Source organism: Phyllobates terribilis, unplaced genomic scaffold, assembly GCF_046119375.1.
Source record: "Phyllobates terribilis strain yellow unplaced genomic scaffold, ASM4611937v1 Scaffold_12__6_contigs__length_324123572, whole genome shotgun sequence".
Lineage (NCBI taxonomy): Eukaryota > Metazoa > Chordata > Amphibia > Anura > Dendrobatidae > Phyllobates > Phyllobates terribilis.
In genome coordinates this window covers 48,193,591-48,215,711 of record NW_027362772.1, presented here as the reverse complement: position 1 = coordinate 48,215,711, position 22,121 = coordinate 48,193,591, and the positions used below count along the sequence as shown (strand labels likewise).

The following is a 22,121-nucleotide window of genomic DNA, read 5'->3' as shown; positions in this document are numbered from 1 at the left end:
TGGTGGGAGGAAGGAGCATCAGGGTGAGGAGGAGTATGCGGTCGATACTCACGGCTACTAACACTTGACCGTGTGGAAGACAGACCGGAGGTGCTGGTGCCCAGGTGATTGGAAGTATTATCTGCTATCCAATTAATAACCTGTTCACACTGATCAGTTCGCAATACTGGTGTTGTTCTGTGCTTCCCTAGTAATTCGGTCAAGAACTGGGATCGAGAAGATGTGGCTGTTGGTTGTGGCACATTTTCACCTTGGCCACGGCCCCATCCTCTGAACGCACCATCACCAGAACTTCCAGTTCCACGTCCCTTGCCACGCGCCTTGCCCATTGTTAATAAAGTAAAATAGCTTACACTCGCACTATCAATGGCAAAAGAGTAATAAAAAGGAGATTAGAATCGTGGAAGAGGGAAACCACAGTTCTAGTTCTCTAGCCTACACCAGAATCTTTTAAACAGATATAATTGTGTCTGAACAGTCAGCGAGACACTCAAACTGTTTTTTTTATATAAAAAAGGCAAAAAGGTGGATTACACCCAGATTTGAACCGTGGAAGAGGAAAACCACAGTTCTAGTTATCTGGCCGAAACCTGACTCTTTTAAACAGATATATTTGTGTCTGAACACTCACAGACACACTCAATTTTTTTTTGGGGTGGGGGGGAGAAAATACCAAAAGGTTAATAAGACGGGTATTTGTACAGTCTGACAGAGGAAAAAATAAAAATAAAAGGATTTAGATGAAAAAAAAAAGGATTTTTCCGGGCCCCTGAGACCTGGGGCTAAGTCTAGCAATTTGAGCCGCAGCAGCACACAGGACTGTAATGCAGTGTTTGTTGGTATAACCACTGCATCTCCTATACAGCCTGCCTGCCTGCCTGCCTGCCTGATATCTGGGATGAATATTAGTCCTCAGAAGGACTGTTTGTTTGATTTTGCAGGCTTTAGAGACCCTAGACTACCTAATTCACAGTATAAATCTCTCCCTAGTTCAGCAGCACTCTCCCTACACTTTCTGATCCAGAGCGACTGTGTCCAAGATGGTGGCACCCGATTTTAAATACTCGAGGTGACGGTGTGCGGCCAGCCAATCACTGTAATGCTCACAACCAACATGGCTGCGGCATTACAGTGACTGGCTGGCAATCCTTGCATGTTCATTTTCTCTGTAAAGAGCGCCAAACATGCAGGGCGGAGACCCGAGTTCCCGCCCGAGTAACCCGAAAATACTCGGTGCTCGCCGAACATCCCGAGTAGTGAGATGCTCGGGCGAGTACCGAGCAGTGTCGAGCATGCTCGTTCAACACTACACGCGATCAAAAAGATGAATATAAATAAAAATGTTACCGCTGAAAACATCATCTTGTCACGCAAAAAACAAGCCGCCATACAGCTCCATCAGCCGAAAAATAAAAAAGTTATAGCTCTCAGAATAAAGCGATGCAAAAAACATTTTTTTCTATAAAATAGATTTTTTTGTGTAAAAGCGCCAAAACATAGAAAAACGATATAAATGTGGTACCGCTGTAAACGTACTGACCTGAAGAATAAAGCTGCCTTATCAATTTTACCACATGCGGAACAGCATAAAAAAAATTTAAAAAAAAAACAATTCCTGAATTTTTGGTTTTTGTTTATTCTGCCTCCCAAAAATCGGAATAGAAAGCGATCAAAAAATGTTACGTGCCTGAAAATGGTACCAATAAAAAAAAGTCAACTCATCATGCAAAAAACAAGCCGTCACATGACTCTGTCGGCCAAAATATGAAAAAATTATAGCTCTCAAAATATGGCGATGCAAAAACTAGATTTTACAAAAAAAATGCGTCTTTTAGGGTGTGACAGCTGTCAATCATAAAAAACCCGACATGATTCTGGTATCGCTGTAATCGCACCGACCCGAAGAAAAAAAGTCGTCTAATCACTTATACCACACGAGGAACGGCGTAAAAAATAAACTCTAGGGTTAGGGTTAGGGTTGTGCTAGTGTTAGGGTTGGGCTAGGGTTAGGGTTGGGCTAGGGTTGGGATTGGGGTTAGGGTTGGGGTTACTTGAGTTTGCATCGGGTGCTCAGGAATGCATGAAATGATCTTGATGATCCAGATGGATGGTGTGGAGGATGGCTGGTTGATGGACACCCCATGCAAACACGGCTACGGCGCCAACAAGGAGGAGGTGGAGTAATGTTTTGGGCTGGAATCATGGGGAGAGAGATTGTCGGCCCTTTTAGTATCCCTGAAGGGGTAAAGATGAACTCCATAATGTATGTTGAGTTTCTCAAACAGCACTTCCTGCCATGGTTCAAGAAGAAGAACCGTGTATTCCACAGCAAGATCATTTTCATGCATGATAATGCACCGTCTCATGCTGCACATAACACATCTGCATCTCTGGCTGATATGGGCATAAAAGGGGACAAACTTATGGTGTGACCCCCTTGCTCCCCTGACCTCAACCCCATTGAGAACCTCTGGAGCATCATCAAAAGGAGTGTCTATGATGGCGGGAGGCAGTTCACATCTAAGCAACAGCTCTGGGAGGGTATTCTGTCCTCATGCAAAACAATTGAAGCAGAAACCATCCAAAACCTGACAAATTCAATGAATGAGAGAGTTCAGAAGCTCCTTTCGAACAAGGGGTCCTATGTGCAAATGTTACATCACCTAGAATAAAGTTTTGAGTTGAAAACTGTTTGATTTCAGTTTGTAATAACCTGCTAATGCTTATAATTTAAAAAATGACCATTTTTTTGTTCTTTATTGAAATGAAAAGGTTGAAAACTCTGCTGTGCATAATAATTTGGAACATGCATTTTGAGTGCAGTTTGTGTGTTTTATTTTTTTTAAAATATACTGTTATCATAGGCAGTTTGTACAAAAACCTTTCAATTATACTCTAATAGTTATTTGACTGGAAAATTACAATGACTGCAATTCATATAGGTAATTTGGGAAAATCTGAGAAATTATTATTTGCATAATAATTTGGAGCACAGTGTAATGACAACTTATTCAATATGATGATCTAATGTTATCAAATTCTGTGTCGTACCTCTGGGTTCATAATGTTCACTATACCCCTTGATAAAATCCTTGAGGGGTGTAGTTTCCAAAATGGGGTCACTTGTGGGGGGTTTCCACTATTTAGGCGCATCAGGGGCTCTCCAAACACGACATGGCGTCTGCTCTCAATTCCAGCCAATTTTGCCTCCAAAAAGTCACACAGTGCTCCTTCCCTTCTGAACTCTGCTGTGCGCCCAAACACTGTATTTTCCCGACATATGGGGTATTGGCGTACTCAGGAGAAATTTCACAAAAGTTTTTGGGGTACATTTTCTACTCTTACCCTTGTAAAAATAAAAAAATTGGGGCTAAAACATCATTTTTGTGGAAAAAGTTAGATTTTTTTATTTTCACGGCTCCATGTTATAAACTTCTGTAAAGCACTTGGGGGTTCAGGGTGCTCACCACACTTCTATATAAGTTCCCTCAGGGGTCTAGTTTCCAAAATGGTGTTATTTGTGGGGGTTTTCCACTGTTTAGGCACATCAGGGGCACATCCGCTAATTATTCTAGCAAATTTTACATAAAAAAAAAAAATCAAATGGTGCTCCTTCCCTTCCAAACCCTGCCTAATGCCCAAGCAGTGGTTTTCCCCCCACATATGGAGTATCGGCTTACTCAGGAGAGATTTCACAATAAGTTGCATGGTGCAATTTCTCCTGTTACCCTTATGAAAATGCAAAACTGGGGGCTAAAAAACATTTTTGTGGGAAAAATGTGAAAATTTTATTTTTATGGCTCAGTGTTCTAAACTTCTGTGAAGCACCTGGGGGTGCAAGGTGCTCACCACATATCTAGATAAGTTCCCCGAGGGGTCTAGTTTCCAGAATGGGGTCACTTGTGGGGGGTTTCCACTGCTTAGGCACATCAGGGGCTCTCCAAACGCAACATGGAGTCCGCTAATTATTCAAGCAAATTTTACATTCAAAAAGACAAATGGCGCTCCTTCCATTCCGAACCCTGCCGTGCACCCAAACAGTGGTTTTTCCCAACATATGAGGTATCTGCGTGCTCATGGGAAATTGCACAACAAATTTTGGGGTCCATTTTTTCCTGTTACTCCTGCGAAAATAAAAAAAAATGGGTCTAAAGTAACATTTTTGTGAAAAAAGTTAAATGTTAATTTTTTTCTTCCACATTCCACTTTTGGGTATTTTCTGTCATAAAGACCCCTCAAAGTGGCTTCAAATGTATTGTGGTCCCTAAAAAAATGGTTTTGTAAATTTTGTTGGAAAAATGAGAAATCGCTGATCAACTTTAAACCCTTATAGCTCCCTAATAAAATAAAAAAATTGATAATTTGGTTCCAAAATTGTGTTGATGTAAAGTAGACATGTGGGAAATGTTATTTATTAACTCTTTTGTGTGACATATCTCTCTGGTTTAAGGGCATAAAAATTACAATTTTGAAAATTGCTGCATTTTCAAAATTTTCGTCTTTTTCACAAATAAACGCAAGTGATATCGAAGAAATTTTACCACAATCATGAAGTACAATGTGTCACGAAAAAACAGTCTCAGAATCAGGGGGATCCGTTTTAGCGTTCCAGAGTTATCTCATAAAGTGACAGTGGTCAGAATTGTAAAAATTGGCCTGGTCATTAACGTGCAAACCTCCCTCAGGGGTAAAGGGGTTAAAGGTATCCCATAGGTCACAGTCCCCTATAAAACGATGCACCTGACCGTACCCTTTCTGAAGAAGCCATTAAGTGAAACGCACGTAAAAGGGCAGTGCGGTAAACTAACTCTTGATGTTATACGTTTCTTTCCTCCCCATTGAACAGATTGTCTATCATTGCTACAGTCTAAAAGGTTTTGTGCATTAAGCATTAGTAGGTTATATCTTTCCATATATGTATTAGGACTTTTACCTACAGGTCACAGTGATCAGATACGGTGAACAACTAATGATGGACCATAGCTATAACCCCCCTTTGTACTTTCATTTGGGCCTATAACACTTTTGATAGCATCTTAAAAATACCCTGCACTTTAGTTTGATCCAATTTCTGTGTTATTTCTAATTTTCTCCACTAGAGGGCACTGAAGTCCCAGATTAGAATTTGTATCTATAGCGTCAGTGATTTTACTGAAGATAGGAAAATTATATTCTGATACATGATATTTGGTTTCATTCTTCTATTTTTAGCCTGTGATTTTGGGTCTTCCTATGGGAGATGAACACAATAGTTTAATATATAACATTTGAGATACCACATATTATTCCTGTGCTTATTTCCTTGTGTTTTATGTATATTTTAACTAATAAAGATATATATATATTTAAATTTATTCTTTGGGTAGTTCAACTTTCTTCTTTGGTTTTGTGTTTGATATTTGAACACCCACCTTATATATGGTCTTGCTTTTGAGTAACATACTCATTATAATCTATGGGGCTGTTCACATGTCCGTGTTTTGTAATGGACAATGTGTCTGTGCAAAACTCAAGGAGGTAAGTCTTTTTTTCCCAATATCACAGATGAGAAGGGCCAATACAAGTCTGTGGGACCGTGATAAACATCTATAGCACACAGATTGCATCCATGTGCCATCCGTATGCTGTCCATATTTAAAGGGATCATGCCAGGTAAAAAAAACACTATCAACCTGCAGATATGGGGTTAATCTGCAGGTTAAAAGCGTTGTTATGCTGCCCAGCTCCCGCACTAAGGACCGCACTGCTGAGAGGAAATGAACTTTTTTTCCTCCCGGCAGCCTCAGACTTTCAGTCATCTCAGTTCAGGAGCCAGGCAGCTTTAGAACTCTGTTAACCTACAGATTAACCCCATATCGGCAGGTTAATAGCGCTTTATCTTCTGATTACAAAGTATAGGAGAAGCTTTGTAATTTTATTTATTTATCCACCATCCATGAAAAACATTGATGATACTGACGGTAAAAACAGACACATGGATGACACACTGATCCAAAACACTAATGACACTGGTACCATTTTTTTCATTCTTAAACACATTTGAATTAGTATAATACACACTGTTAGGAGCAGTCATTAAGAAATCAAGCACTATGTCCAAATACTGGCATAAATACAAGTGTAGTAACCCTCAACTTGTCAGACACACAATACTTTATTACCATAGCCATCTATCACGTTATCTGGCAAGTTATGGATTGTTACATGTGTACAGGATGAAAACCAATAACATCACAATAATTCATCACTAGAACCACCATCAGTACATTAATACATCACCAGAACCACCATCAGTACATGACTACTTTACCAGAACCATCATTAGTACATGATTACATCACCAGAACTTCCAACAGTACAAAAATACATCACCGTAGCCAACAACAGTATGTGACAACTTCACCATAACCAATATCAATACATGACTACTTCACCAGAACCACCATTATTACATGGACACATCACCAGAACCACCATGAGTACATGACTACTTTACCAGAACCACCATTAGTACATGATTACATCACCAGAACTACCAACATTACAAAAATACATCACTGTAAGCAACAGCAGTATGTGACAACTTCACCAGAAACACTATCAGTACATGAATGCAATGTCAAACTTCGAACAGCGATTAATTGCAATGTCAGGTAAGTCCCATATCATTTGTATCACATGACCTTACAACTCCCAGTATGTCCTTAACAATGGTAAGGAGATAATACAAGTTATTGTTATCAGGCTTCATTGGACTGAGAAGCATACAGGAACCACAGTACTGATGAGACACAGTCAAATAAACATTTACCACCAGGTACCTTATAGGTTACATCTCTGATTGGACTCATTCTATTTCTTTTCTTGTCCAGAGATGATGACTTTTCACATACACAGCTTGTCTCTGCAGACATTCCTCTTCTCCGGCACATCCAACACAAAGTAGAAAGTATTTGTGAAGTGTAAAGGAAATGATACATGGTTTTCTAAATATTTCAAGAATATAAATCTGAAAAATGTGAGGTACATTTGCATTCAGCCCCCTGAACTTTGATATCCCCAAATATAACCCTGAGTGACCAGTTGCCTCCAGAAGTCACATAATTAGTAAATTGAATCCAACTGTGTGTGATTTCTTCTCAGTATAACTACAGCTGTTCTGTGAAGGCCTCAGAGTTTTATTTGAGAACATTAGGGATCAAACAGCATCATAAAAACCAAAAGGTGCACACCAAACATGTTAGGAATAAAGCTATGGAGAAGCATGAAGCAGGGTTAGGTTATAAAAAGTAGCCCAAGCTCTGAACATCTCACTAAGCACTGTTCAATCCATCCAGAAATGGAAGGAGTATGGCACAACTGCAAGCCTACCCAAGACATGGCTGTCCACCTAAATTGACATGCCAAGCAATGAGAGCACTAATTAGAGAGCCAAGTCAAGAAGCCCATGGTAACTCTGGAGAGGCTGCAGAGATCCACAGCTCAGCTGGAAGAATATGTCCACAGGACAACTATTAGGCCATGGCCCCACTATCAATATTCGGTCAGTATTTTTTCTCAGGAGTGGGAGTCAAAACCAGGTGAGGAACAATCAGAGAAAAGGTAGAATAGAAACAAGTCACCAATTCTGCATTTATCACCCACTCCTGGTGTTGTCTCCCACTCATGAGAAAAAATACTGACCAAATACTGATAGTGGGGTCATGGCCTTAGTCATATACTCCAGAAATCTGGCCTTTATGGAAGAGTGGCAAGAAGAAAGCCATTTTTGAAAGAAAACCATAAGAAGTCCCATTTTCAGTTTGCAAAAAGCCATGTAGGGGATACAGCTATTATGTGGAAGAAGGTGCTCTAGTCAGGTGAGCCAAAGGAGAATTTTTAGGGAAAAATGCAAAATGCTATGTGGGGTGGAAAACTAACACTGCACATCACCCTGAAAACACCATCCACACCGTCAAACATGGTGGTGGAAACATCATGCTGTCAGGAGGCTTTTCTTCAGTACGAGCAGGGAAGCTGATCAGAGGTGATGGGAAGATGGATGGAGCTAAATACAGTGAAATCCTGGAGAAAAACCTGTTAGAGGCTTCAAAAAACTTGAGACTGGGGCGTACGTTCACCTTCCAGCAGGACAATGACCCTAAACATCCTGCCAGAGCTACAATATAGGGTTTAAAGCAAAGCATATTCATGTGTGTGAACAGCCCAGTCACAGTCCAGACCGAAATCCCAGAGAATCTGTGACAAGACGTGAAAATTGCTGCACATAGATGTCTCCATCCAATATCGCTGAGCGAGTTTGCAAAGAAGAAGGGGCAAAAATGTCACCTCTAGATGAGCAAAGCTGATAGATACAGACCCCAAAAGACTGCAGCAGTAACTACAGTGAAAGATGGTCCTACAAAAGTATTGACTCAGGGGGGCTGAATACAAATGCACAAAGCAATGTTCAGATTTATATTTTTAAAATACTTAGAAAACCCCGTATCATTTCCTTTTATACTTCACAAATACTTCTTACTTTGTGTTAATGCATCACATAAAATCCAAATAAAATACATTCAAGTTTGTGGATGTAACATGAGAAAAATGTGGAACGGTTCAGGGGGTATGAATACTTTTCCAAGGCAGTGTATCCTGACCATTATGTGCCAGTCTAAAGCCTACATGTATGACAACCATAAACATGATCACAGGGTGCTGATGAAATGTAGGGTGTTTTTTTGCTACACTATTCACACTGTAGAATGAGGCCGTAGCCAGGCACCAGTGACCATGTCATAGGGGGTCAGAAAAGTATCAGTCAGAATGTACTTTTTAAGGTTCCCAGCAGATGGCAGCCATGAGCTCCAGGAGTCCTCTATGCCACGAAATCTGAACGTTTAAGTTGGTCAACAGTGACACCTGCTTGTGAGAGTCATGTATTGCAGGAAAATTTCTATTCGCTCTCAACACATCCTGATCATATACAGAAAGCCCATAAACCATCCTGTGTAATACTAAGGAGTTCCTGAAAACATGACCTGCGGGGGCCGTGAGGATGGGGTTTGGGAAACACTGCCATAAACAGTTTTTTTTCTTTGCAGTCATGGCCGAAAGTGTTAGCGCCCTTGAAATTATTCCAGAAAATGAAGTATTTCTCCCAGGAAATTATTGCAATGACAAGTTTTATTATACACATTTTTTATTTCCTGTTATTTTTGTGTTGTTCCAATACACACAGAGAAAAAAAAAAGTCAAATTAAACAATTTCACACAAAACCCCAAAAATGGACCGAACAAAACTGTAGGCACCTTTCCAAAATTGTGGGTAAACAACTTTGTTTCAAGCATGTGATGCTCATTCAAACTCACCTGTAACAAGTAACAGATATAGGCAATATGAAAAATCACACTTGAAACCAGATAAAAAGGGGAGAAGTTGACTCAATTTATGTATTGTGTGTGCCACACTAAGCATGGAGAATAGACAGAGGAGAAGAGAACTGTCTAAGGACTTCAGAACCAAAATTGTTGAACAATATCAACAATCTCAAGGTTACAAGTCCATCTACAAAGATGTTGATGTTCCTTTGTCCACGGTGCACAACATAATCAAGAAGTTTATAACCCATGGCACTGTAGCTAATCTCCCTGAACGTGGATGGAGGAGAAAATTTGATGAAAAGTTGCAGCATGTACAGTTGGTGGATAAGCAGCCTGAATCAAGTTCCAAAAAAATTCAAGAGGTTAAGCAGGGCCAGGGTGCATCAGTGTCTGCGTGAACTATCCGTCGACATTTGAATGAAATGAAATGCTATGGCAGGAGACCCAGGAGGACCCCACTGCTGATAGACATAAAAAAGCTAGGCTGCAGTTTGCCAAAATGTGCGTGAGTAAGCCAAAATCCTTCTGGGAAAGCGTCAGGAGACCAAGATAGAGCTTTTTGGGAAAGTACATCATTCTACTGTTTACCGAAAAAGGAATAAGGCCTACAAAAAAAGAACAGTACCTACAGTCAAATATGGTGGAGGGTCAAAGATGTTTTGGGGTTGTTTTGCTGCCTCTGGCACTGGGTGCCTTGACCGTGTCCAAGGAATCATAAAATTTGAAGATTACCAAAGGATTATGGGTCACAATGTAGTGTCCAGTGTCAGAAAACTAGGTTTGCGTCCTAGGTTATGGGTCTTCCAACAGGACAGTGACCCCAAACATACTTCAAGAAGCCCCCAGAAATAGATGGAAACAAAGTACTGGGGAATTCTGAAGTGGCAGCAATGAGTCTGGCTCTAAATCCCATTGATCACCTGTGGAGAGATCTTAAAATTACTGTTGGGAGAAGACGCCTTCAAATATGAGACACCTGGAGCAGTTTGCAGAAGAGTGGTCCAAAATTCCAGCTGAGAGGTGTAAGAAGCTTGCTGATGGTTATAGGAAGCGATTGATTGCAGTTTTTTATTCCATATATATATTTTTTTTTGTGAGAAATTTAGTCCCATTTGCCTTTTTTGCCTCAGGTTTTTTTTGTGTTGTTCCAATACACACAAAGGAAATAAACGCGTGTATAATAAAACGTGTATTTTTCTGGGAGAAATACTTAATTTTCTGGAACAATTTCAAGGATGCCAAGAGTTTCGGCCATGACTATGTACAACCAAATTTATAGCCAGCCCCATCTACAAATGTTAATGATCCTAGAGGTTCTGATAGAAACAGAAAGATAGAGTTGGAAGGGACCTCCAGGGTCATCTGGTCCAACCCCCGCTCAACACTGGATCCAGTGCTCGACACTGGATATATGACAAAGTAGTGACGAGATGCTTGTTGGCCTTAAATCCACTTGATCCAGGGTCACTGGTTATCCAAGAAACAAAAATATCTGGCTACTGTCCATCATAAAAGATTGCCCCGCCCCAGCCTAAGGGCGCATTCCCCCCACCCCAGCCTAAGTGCAGATTCCCCCCACCCCAGCCTAAGTGCAGATTCCCCGGCCCCAGCCTAAGTGCAGATTCCCCCCGCCCCAGCCTAAGTGCAGAGTCCCCCCGCCCCAGCCTAAGTGCAGAGTCCCCCCGCCCCAGCCTAAGTGCAGAGTCCCCCCGCCCCAGCCTAAGTGCAGAGTCCCCCCGCCCCAGCCTAAGTGCAGAGTCCCCCCGCCCCAGCCTAAGTGCAGATTCCCCCCGCCCCAGCCTAAGTGCAGATTCCCCCCGCCCCAGCCTAAGTGCAGATTCCCCCCGCCCCAGCCTAAGTGCAGATTCCCCCCACCCCAGCCTAAGTGCAGATTCCCCCCACCCCAGCCTAAGTGCAGATTCCCCCCACCCCAGCCTAAGTGCAGATTCCCCCCACCCCAGCCTAAGTGCAGATTCCCCCCACCCCAGCCTAAGTGCAGATTCCCCCCGCCCCAGCCTAAGTGCAGAGTCCCCCCGCCCCAGCCTAAGTGCAGAGTCCCCCCGCCCCAGCCTAAGTGCAGAGTCCCCCCGCCCCAGCCTAAGTGCAGAGTCCCCCCGCCCCAGCCTAAGTGCAGAGTCCCCCCGCCCCAGCCTAAGTGCAGAGTCCCCCCGCCCCAGCCTAAGTGCAGATTCCCCCCGCCCCAGCCTAAGTGCAGATTCCCCCCACCCCAGCCTAAGTGCAGATTCCCCCCACCCCAGCCTAAGTGCAGATTCCCCCCACCCCAGCCTAAGTGCAGATTCCCCCCACCCCAGCCTAAGTGCAGATTCCCCCCACCCCAGCCTAAGTGCAGATTCCCCGGCCCCAGCCTAAGTGCAGATTCCCCGGCCCCAGCCTAAGTGCAGAGTCCCCGGCCCCAGCCTATATTCAAGAACACAGGAAGTCGTTTTTGTTAGTCAACTTTTTTATATAATAAATATATTTTCTACAAAATCCATTACAACTGTAGAAAAAAAAACATATTATAAAAACATAATTAAACGAAGCATCTCTGCATAGCAATAGTTTAACAAAGACAATATTAATACAAACTTAACAAAAAAAAAAATCACAATTCTAGAAGTTATTGTCCATAGAATAACCATTAAATATAGCTTTAATGCCACGGCTGGATGGCACCACATGGGTAGAAAAAGCAAACTTTACCAGCGCAGAATATATTATGGCGCCCTGAAATAACAATATAATTTACAGGCAAAAAAAAATAAAAAAACAGGTTTGCAACCTGTGGCAGTTGTGATACTACAACTCCCAGCAACTCCACAGCTTGTCGACCTGAGAACTTCACAGCAGCAGCAAAGGACAGTTTTGGTACAAGACACCACTTCAGTCATATCAAGAGTTTCCAAAAACACCAGGACGGCTAAAATCCAATGTTTTTGTAATCGTACAGCAGCTTTTTTTTCCCCACCCAGATTGAAGTTTCACTTCTCTGGGTAAGGGCGGAGGAGTGCGACAACTACTAGGAGGTGCAAGTATATGGCATCCAAAGGGGTCATCTTTTTCTTGCCCCTGGCTTTAGGACCTGAAGAAAATCGGTTGTCGTAATAGTGCAGAATCTGGTGCCAATCGGACAGAACCCAGAACATAATACAAGCGCCTTGGAGACCGCCCACCGCTGCTGGAAAGCAGAATATGAGAAGTGCTTACAAGCGCTTTTCTATTGAGCTTGTAAGCACTGGATCGCACGGTTACCCACGGATCTCAACTGGCTTCAGTGTAGCATTCAGAAGCTAGAGGGCAGTGGTGGTGGTCGGTCTCCTATGGCAACGAGCTGTAAAGTTTTCATATCTCAAGAACGGCTGCAAATTTTAATATGCAGTATATTACAAAAGTATCCAACAGTATTAATCTATGAAGATGGGAATAACCTTTAAAAGGAAAGTACCAAGTGGAAATGCCTTTGAAGTGACTATCTCCAGAGTCTGTAGAACGTTACGTCAGCAGTAGATATGAAAAAAAAACAATTCGAATTACCCGGGTCCGATATCCGGTTCGGTACTCAGTGGCATCCTCAGATCAAGGCAATATTTGTAACACCATGGGGGTCTAAGGATTGTGCCCAGAGGATTGCCGAATCTAAAGTGAACAATGCCCTGGTCTGGCTGCCATTTTGGACTAATCTAGAAGCTGGACTGGGGTACTCTGAATCTTTTTACTCTTCTTTGGCCAGCCGCATATACTGATAAATGTGGTATTTTGGGAGACCTAAAAATTTAAAGCTTCATTAAACTATTAGAAGGAAAAAAAAAAAAAAAAATAGGTGGTCATGATGGCAAACTCCTAGGCACAATGGTTAAAGATTAATGGTTATATCGGCTTCATAGTGACCACCAGAGAGGAGTGATGCCAAGGATGAACCTTAGTGGTTGGTTATGGGCCATCAAGTAGCCATATCACAAATCCAGGACCTCGTCCTTATGAACGTGAACCTGGTTCAGTCATGGCTTTTTACCTGAGTGTTCACATAAAACTCTCGGGACTACACACCATAGCTGCTCGAGAAGGTCCGCACCACAAAACAAAAGGATCACGTCTTGCTACAGAAGACTCCAACCAGTTACCAAAAGTTTTAGTTCAAGTAGGTGAGGTCAAAATGTTTTTGTTTTTTTTCCAGAGGTTAAAAGATTAAGAAAAGTTTCACTTCAACTTTTGGAGGGAATTGATGAGTTTTTGGTTTTCCATTTCCTTATTGCTCCACGGGATCGGATGTTGTGATAGTATTTCGGGACCAGATAATATAAGGCCATGGGTTGGTAGGTCGGAATAAAGCTCACAGCGTTGCTCGGGTACTGGTAGAATACAGTGGAGGATGGCGCCGGGTTGTAGTAATACTGGGCACCCTGTCGGAGAAAGAACCAATCAGTTATTACATGGTGCATTCACACAATTCTAAGTGATGACTAAACCAAATTTTCATAGAATTTTTGGACTGTAGGTTGACTTTCTCCTTAAGGATCAGCGGAGACAGGAAATGAAAGACTGGAGCCGGTGACTCAGAGACGACACATAGCGTCCAGAGTCCTGGATGATGTAACCAACAAATTGACTCGAGCGTGACTAACAAAACAATGTCCTCTCTTATCTGGTAATCACCATGTCTCGTCACTACCTTCTACTAGGTCAAGGTGGCCATTACAGATAACTTTGCCAATATTTATGCAAGATCAAACTTTACAAATTCTGTCCTATTGGGACATGTAGACATCATGGAGGAAGGTGCAAACTCAACACTATTAGCCAAAGTCTCTTCTGTTTCCGCCATGTACCGTTACATATTTATGACCGACTGAATATTTCACTGATGTCAAATAAATATATGAACCCCTACTAAAAGGGGCCCTACAGAGCCAACGTAAGCTCATATGTTATGGTCCTAGCTCAGGGTCGAAGGACTTTTACTCTTATTTTTCGACACTGGAAATGAGCAACTGGTTTTGAAGGATCGCGGTCCGGCGGCACGGCTAGTATTTTGTGGCTGCTGGAAGGGAATCGAGTCCTATCTTACATCGTCCGCGGGTTTTCTTTTAATGAACAGCCTGGCATGACACACACAACGTAGCACCAGGTTGGCCAATAAGAAGAGGAACCAAAGATGCCAGCAGGTAGAAAGCACTTCACAGGGTCAAAATTATTTGCTCATCTCTACTCCGTACGCCCTATAACATAGCCCCGATCTTACTGCTCGTCCACCCCCCCTTCCTCAGACTTACCATTTTCTGTGTATGAACCGCAGCAGATTTCTTTTTGCTCCTGCCGATTTCCTCATCCTCACTGGAGCTTTCAGAAGGAGATCCGCTAATGTCTGAGCCGTCGGAGTGATAGTCTGATGTGTCTAGTTCTGGTTTCTCCACGGTTGTCTTCTTTGACTCTTCAGGAGCCTTTACTACGAAGGGGCTACAGCTCTCACCCAACCTGATGATGGAAGAAAACTCAGCATGACAATATATTGGGTTTTATTTTTGTTAGCTAAACCCCAAAGTGGTGGTGAATATTCAAACATGCTCTTAAGCGGTGGATTTTTGGGAGCAAGTCAAGCCGAGACTTAGATTCCTAATTAGTTCTCATTGCTCAAATAAAGTTCAACATTACATGAAAACAAGTGACGGATAATCAGATGCTCGGACTGTAATATGATAATTGAGTTCTGTATATTTGACTTACCTGCAGCTCACCTCCTGGGGATCAATCCAAATCGACATGTTTTTGGGAAAAGCCAACTGTGAGCAGCGTAGTCCGCTCCGAACACAGGCCCGTAACACAGAGTCATCCACCACCAGATTGTGCTCTATCCGGATACACCTGGGATCAGAGGAGGAATAGAAAATATATTGATTATTATTGTTCAGCCCTCAAATTATCACAATATGGGAAACATTGCTCTGGTTGGCACTCCCTCCCTTTCTTATGGGATCATTGCTGGCAGCCCAGTGGATTTGAAGGGCATTTAATACCCATAAAGCAAAAATTTCGATTTCTTCATTCCTTAAAGGGATTCCATCATATCAAACAACTGCAGGTAGTATGTTATAGAACAGGAGGAGCCAAGTAGTTTGACATAGTTTTCTGGGAAAATATTCAGTATTAACTGTTTTATTCATTTAAATCCCTGCTCTCTATGCAGGAGTCCAGTGGGTGGTACTATTCATCAAGTAGGACCGACTACTTGACTCCTAAGCTTACAGCGGGGATTTAATTGTCTAAAATACAGTTATACTAAATCTTTATCCTACAAACTATATATCAATCTGCTCAGCTTTCCCCTACTCTATGATTCGCTGCCTGCAGATGTTTAACGTGACCTATCCCCTTTAATACAAAAGGTGTAGCTACACCTTTAAGAGGTTGCCTGACCACAATTTGACCTTCCTCAGAATCAAAGGCCCAAAAGGATGGAAATGGACACATTGGGAGGAGTGATGGAGGGTGCGGAAACAGCCTGGATGAAAATGGACCTAGTGGGAGGGTGGAGATGGCCTGGATGAAAATGGACCCATTGGGAAGAGATGTAGGGTGGGGAGACAACCTGGATGAAAATGGACCCAGTGGGAGGAGGCCTGGATGAAAATGGACCCATTGGGAGGAGAGATGGCCTGGATGAAAATGGACCCATTGGGAGGAGGTCTGGGATGAAAATGGACCCATTGGGAGGAGGTCTGGGATGAAAATGGACCCATTGGGAGGAGAGATGTAGGGTGGGTAGACAGCCTGGATGAAAATGGACCCATTGGGAGGAGGCCTGGATGAAAATGGACCCATTGGGAGGAGAGATGGTATGGATGAAAATGGACCCATTGGGAGGAGGTCTGGGATGAAAATGGACCCATTGGGAGGAGAGGTGTAGGATGGGGAGACGGCCTAGACGAAAATGGACCCATTGGGAGGAGAGATGGCCTGGATGAAAATGGACCCATTGGGAGGAGGTCTGGGATGAAAATGGACCCATTGGGAGGAGCTGTAGGGTGGGGAGACAACCTGGATGAAAATGGACCCACTGAGAGGAGAGATGGCTTGGATGAAAATGGACCCATTAGGAGGAGGCCTGGATGATAATGGACCCATTAGGAGGAGGCCTGGATGATAATGGACCCATTGGCTACACTGAAAAGTTTGAAGTCTACCTCGAAAAAGTTGGCCATACACAGTATCTGAATATTTATAGAAGTTCTTTTACTATTTTGCTGCTATAGCCCCTAAATATATCAGGAGGGGTTGATGAACACTATAAAAAAAAAAATTGTGACTTTTTTTTTTTTTTTTACACATATGCTAAGGAACGTCAAAAAGATAAAGAAACTATCTGATGGGTTTCTAAGGCCCACTCATTTTCGGTGAAATTTGCATGAACTTCCTCTTTTAAATTAGACCTTAGGGTCTTTTTTTTAGGGGGGGATTTCCACACAGAGGAAGAGATTTTCTGACTGCACCCTGCTCTCTCTATCAAATGCGAGGAGCCCCCGAAGAGCCGTAAGGTCCGACAAGCCGGTTCCCATAATTGCAGTCGTAGATTGAAGTATGCTTGGACAATAGGCAAGAAAAAGTTTTGTTAAGTCTGTTTTGATCATCCATATATTACAATACCCTGGTTGTCTCAGTCAATCCCATAGACAATGCATTTAGCGGAAGGTCACCTGCTTGACCATCAATTTAAAACAGTCTATGAGTGGGTTTCCAGACTGTAGGACACTCCTAGTCATCATACAGTTACAACCCATCCTGTGGTCCGAACCATTTTAACTCATCATGCTCCAGATATCCAAGCCCAACCATATGGAGATCCACCGGGTGTGTCTTACCTGTAGGCCTGGCCTTTCTGAGGGCTATCGGGGTACCAGTGTCCTTCAAACTTGTCACATAGGATTGAGGTCAACGTTTCGGTAAATCGCTTCACTTGCTCGCTGTCCAGTTTTTGGTGACGGTTCAGCAGTCTTACGATGTAAGACGCCCCAAGTTTGACTTCTTCATGCATCGCTCGTCCAGTGTCCTCTCCTAGAGAAACGTAGACAACGAAACGTTAAAGGTCGCCCACTTACAATTATTATAGAGGGGGGTAAGTTTCATCAGGTTTGGATCCTTCTCTATATAAGGTTGGAAAGCAGTGGTACAAACACGTCATGTGATTTCAATGACCGCCAGCCTCCCCCACCCTCCCCTCTCGATCAGCCATCGGAGGTACCAGATCCGTATGGGTCTCTGACCGCGGTGGATGTTCAGTGCTGACTATGTGATGATTGGACGTCCGCCTGCTTTTACTTTCATTCTCAGTATGATGAGAGTTTATAGATTACTGGAAAAGGCTGTGTAATATGTAACTGGAATAAGGAAAAAAATCCCTACATTTCCAGTACAAAGAAAAAAAAAAATTAACCCTTTCTCGTCCAGTGGCTTGGGCCTTACAGAGAGACGTGACCCTAGTCTGGGAGTTAAAGAAAAAAAATTTAAAAGTACTTAAAAAAAAAAAAAATTGCCTGTTGCCTAATTCGACCAATCACAGCACAGTTTTCATTCCATCAGAGCAGTTCTAGAAATGAAAGCAGAGCTCTGATTGGTTGACAGGGGCAACAGTTTGCCTTGTAGACTGATAAATGAGGCCTACTGCTTCGTTTGTGTTTTTTTTGTTGTTGTTGTTTTTTTGGGGGTGGGTGGGATAAATACTAAAAAATTGGCGAAATTGCACATGCCGCATGTCACCCTATTGGAAGAGACTAGTAGCTAGGGACGTGCCACTTGACAACCCAATGGAAGAGACTTGTTGCTAGGGACGTGCCGCCTGACAACCAAACATGGAAGAGACTGTTTACTAGGGACGTGCAGCTAGACACCCAAACATGGAAGAGACTGGTAGCTAGGGACGTGCCGCTTGACAACCAAACATGGAAGAAATTTGTTGCTAGGGGAGTGCCGCTTGACAACCAAACATGGAAGAGATTTGTTGCTATGGACGCGACGCTTGACAACCTAAAGGAAGAGACTGGTTACTAGGGATATGCCACTTGACAACCTAATTGTTGCTAGGGACAAGTCGTTTGACAACCTAATGGAAGAGACTGGTTACTAGGGACGTGCCGGTTGACAACCTATTGGAAGAGACTGGTAGCTAGGGATGTGCCGCTTGACAACCTAATGGAAGAGACCGGTTGCTAGGGACGTGCTGGTTGACAACCTATTGGAAGGGACCGGTTACTAGGGATGTGCCGCTAGACAACCTAATGGAAGAGACTGGTTACTAGGGACGAACCGCTAGACAACCTAATGGAAGAGACTGGTTACTAGGTGCTTTATCCATAGCAATCAGTGTTTCAAAATGTGACAAGCAGTGTCCATTGCCCACGGTTTGGCAGAGGTTCTTCTCCGGTCAGGTTCATACCCCTATGTAATGTGCACCTGCCACATTTCGTAGCCAGGAGTTGTCAGACATGGCTTGTTCTTTCACAGTGAGGGACAATAAAGTCATAAAAGTGAATCTTCCTGCTGATTATTATGTTTTTACAGGAAGTGGATAGCTCATAAAAGTTTACACTCCGGGCGTGCAAACTAACGATACGCTGATGAGTATGAGGCGACAACGGCGGCCAATACCATCTGTCTCCAGCCAGCGACATTGAGCCCGGCAGTGTTTACACCGGGCTGATAAGACAATGACGCCTATCAGAAAGTGACCAGAACAAGATGAGCTCTGCGCGGGGTCAGACAAGGTCACGTACCGATCGAGCTAGAACAGGACGAGCCCTTCCATAACCCCCCATAAATCTGCAGACGTCACATCTCTAACAGTACTAGAAACGGCAGAAGCAACACCAATCACTACATGTGGTATCACGTTAGAGGTTTCGCGTATTATGGGGCTCCGCGGCAGCCGAGGCGCCCACCACGAGGCTCCGCGGCAGCCAAGGGGGTGCACCACGGGGCTCCGCGGCACCCGCCAAGAGGCTCCGCGGCAGCCGAGGCGCCCACCACAAGGTTCCCAATTATTCTCTTATTACAAAGAAGATGGAGTAAGTGTTACACACAGGTGGGGGGTGAGAATAGTGACGCACCGGGTGAGAAGAGCTTATCTTACGTACTGGGGGGGTGGAAAGAAAACCACTTACGAGCAGGAAGGAAGCGCTGAGCGAGACCTGAATTTCCCAACTACATCACTAATTGCTTTCGCAATGCAAATCTAGACTGGACGAAGGGAAAGCAGAGCAATCGCATAAATAGCAATTCCCCCATACACCAGGAAAGCCTCATAATTTGATGCTGCAGATGGTGAAGGCACCATAGGATTTTCTCCAAAAACCGGCAGCGTGTTTGCTTTGGAAAAATTAGGCATGTCTGAACCCGGCCCTGTATCCTTGAGGAAAACCCCATTATAATGGAAATGCCTGAAACAAGGAGGACCAGGATCTATTGGAAATTACCTGAAATTGGGGACTTTCCAAAACCCAAAATGTAAAGAGAGTAAAATACCGCACCCCTCCCGCCACCATTACTGCACAATGACAACAAAAACACAGGATGATGAAACACAGCTCCTGTGCACTGTAACAGGAAATCACACCCGGCACTGCCTGGTACCAGGCATAGTTCCAAAACCCCAAAGAAAAGTCTATTTATCCATCAAGGGCATCCAAAATCCACAACCCCAGATGCCCCGGATAAAGCCGAAACGGCGAAACAAAAGATACATCAGGCGTGCTGTTTTATCTATGTGAGAAAAATACATTGGAGCTAATAAATTAGTCCTTACGTGGTTGCAGGTCTTTAGCTGTAGTTTCCCTTTTGAGACAGGAGGGGCAGTCTTGGTCTTTGACCCTGGGAGCAAAGACCCGGAGGTACTGATCTGTTTACTATTATGGGGAGAACTTGGCCCAAGGGTTATGAGTGAGGGTGTGGAAGGTGAAAAACTCTCCTGGGTGGCAAAAATCCAGCACTACTAATATGAAAAGTGTAAGGGGACCTCCGGCTGCCATATCTACAGCTGAACCCACTGGTCATCCAATGTGTCTGGGGGTCTCCTACTTCTCTTGACAAATAACATGGGGGCAGAGAAAGATCATAGATGAAATTTAACATAAGCCGCCGGGAAATAAGTTGCAGCCAGAGGCGATTGGCAGTGACTCTCAGTTTGATTGATCATACCACGGGGAGAGAAAAGTAACGGCTTATCTTATACGAGAACAAAAAGGGCTCAGACATGTCCGAAAGTCAACATGCCCAACCTTTATAGGAATCAGAAGTTCCATATAGATTTTAGATGACCAGATGGTCTTGGATTTGGCATGAGTTTGTCTAATGTGTATGGACACCTTAAAGGGGATGTCCAGGACTTGGATATTGAAGATCTATGGGGTCCCTATTGCCACTTATCAGAAGCTGGACCTTGGGTCAACATGAAAAGGTCACAGGATGCCCTCAATATTGGTAAATCATGTTCCGCCAGTCCCACAACTCGTCCCGTTCACCTTTAATTGTCCTCTAGGGGTGAAAGGTCTCAGGGGGGAGTGCAGGTCACATCTCGCCCCGAGGGTCCGGCTGTGATCTTAATCAGAACAGCAGCCGCACCATACAACGGAGATGACCCTACTGGTCCATGAAGCCTGGTGGTGGTGATATTGCCCTGGGGGGCACAGCAAGGGGGGTGGATGGGTTGGTTGAGGGGACAATCCTTCTGCTTTTAGGATACAGGACCCCGAATTGCAGCACAAGTCCCTTGGCCATGGCTTGTCCTATAAGTCTGGCCATGTGGCCACCACCAAGGACAGAGAAAGACCCCAAACACATGGACCGTGAAGGACTACAAGTCCCAGCAGTCCTGAAAGTAGGAAACAAAGAAAAGCAATACAGGTAAAAAGTCACTGCAAGGCTCCTCAAGACAGTCCATGGCTGAGAGGACTACAAGCCCCAGCACTCCTTACTTTCCTCACTTGCTGCCCACCCTGGCCCATAGTCAGTCATAGGGTGAACCCCCCGCACTGTGTAAAGTCTAGGAGGACCGGACGAGGGCCGCGTGGACACTCACCTGGCGCTGCAGCAGCTGCCGCCTCCCCGGCTCTTTGTGTCTGATGTGTGAGCGCAGCCGGCGGCAGCGGGACTGCCCGGCACCCGGCTCTGACTCACACCAGAGGGAGGGAATCCCGGCCGTGACGTCACACGCCATATATGGACATCCTGGGGAGCGTCACAGCTGGTAAAGCCCTGGCACGAGGCGCAGAGGGCAGCACATGGGCGACAGCGAAACTACCCGGTGCCACCTACTGCCTACAGTGTACAGGGACCATTACATCTATCACCACCAGCTCTGCCTCTAGATTTACCCTCCATTTCATAAAAAAAAACACAAGCAACAATAAAAAAAAGAAATAAAAAAATATATCTCACAAATGAAAAAAAAAAAGTTACTGTTCTCAGGAAATGGTGACTCATCCCCCAATATTATTAATCTATTAGAAAATATACAGTCTCTTAAATTACATTATATTTCACACATATATATATATATATATATATATATATATATATTATTTTTATTATATATAAATATACACATTTTATATATATATATATTTATTACTTTTATTTTTTGATATATATTCATTTTATACATAATTATTTTTAGAATTTTTACTAATATATATGTATACATAATAATAATTAATAATAATACTGTGTGTATATATGTGTGTGTGTATGTATATATATATATTTATGTGTAT

General features: G+C 43.4%; 1 protein-coding gene across 1 annotated transcript; it reads right to left on the bottom strand.

Annotated features, from left to right (window-relative positions):
* Positions 1 to 13,113: 13,113 nt before the first annotated feature.
* On the bottom strand, positions 13,114 to 21,548 carry LOC141173043 (protein BTG3-like). Its single transcript, XM_073657676.1, has 5 exons — positions 21,428 to 21,548; positions 17,220 to 17,412; positions 15,088 to 15,225; positions 14,637 to 14,838; positions 13,114 to 13,766 (listed from the first exon to the last, which is right to left on the bottom strand). The coding sequence occupies exons 2-5, from the start codon at positions 17,390 to 17,392 to the stop codon at positions 13,569 to 13,571; spliced, it is 711 nt and encodes a 236-aa protein (XP_073513777.1). The 5' UTR covers positions 17,393 to 17,412; positions 21,428 to 21,548; the 3' UTR covers positions 13,114 to 13,568.
* Positions 21,549 to 22,121: the final 573 nt, after the last annotated feature.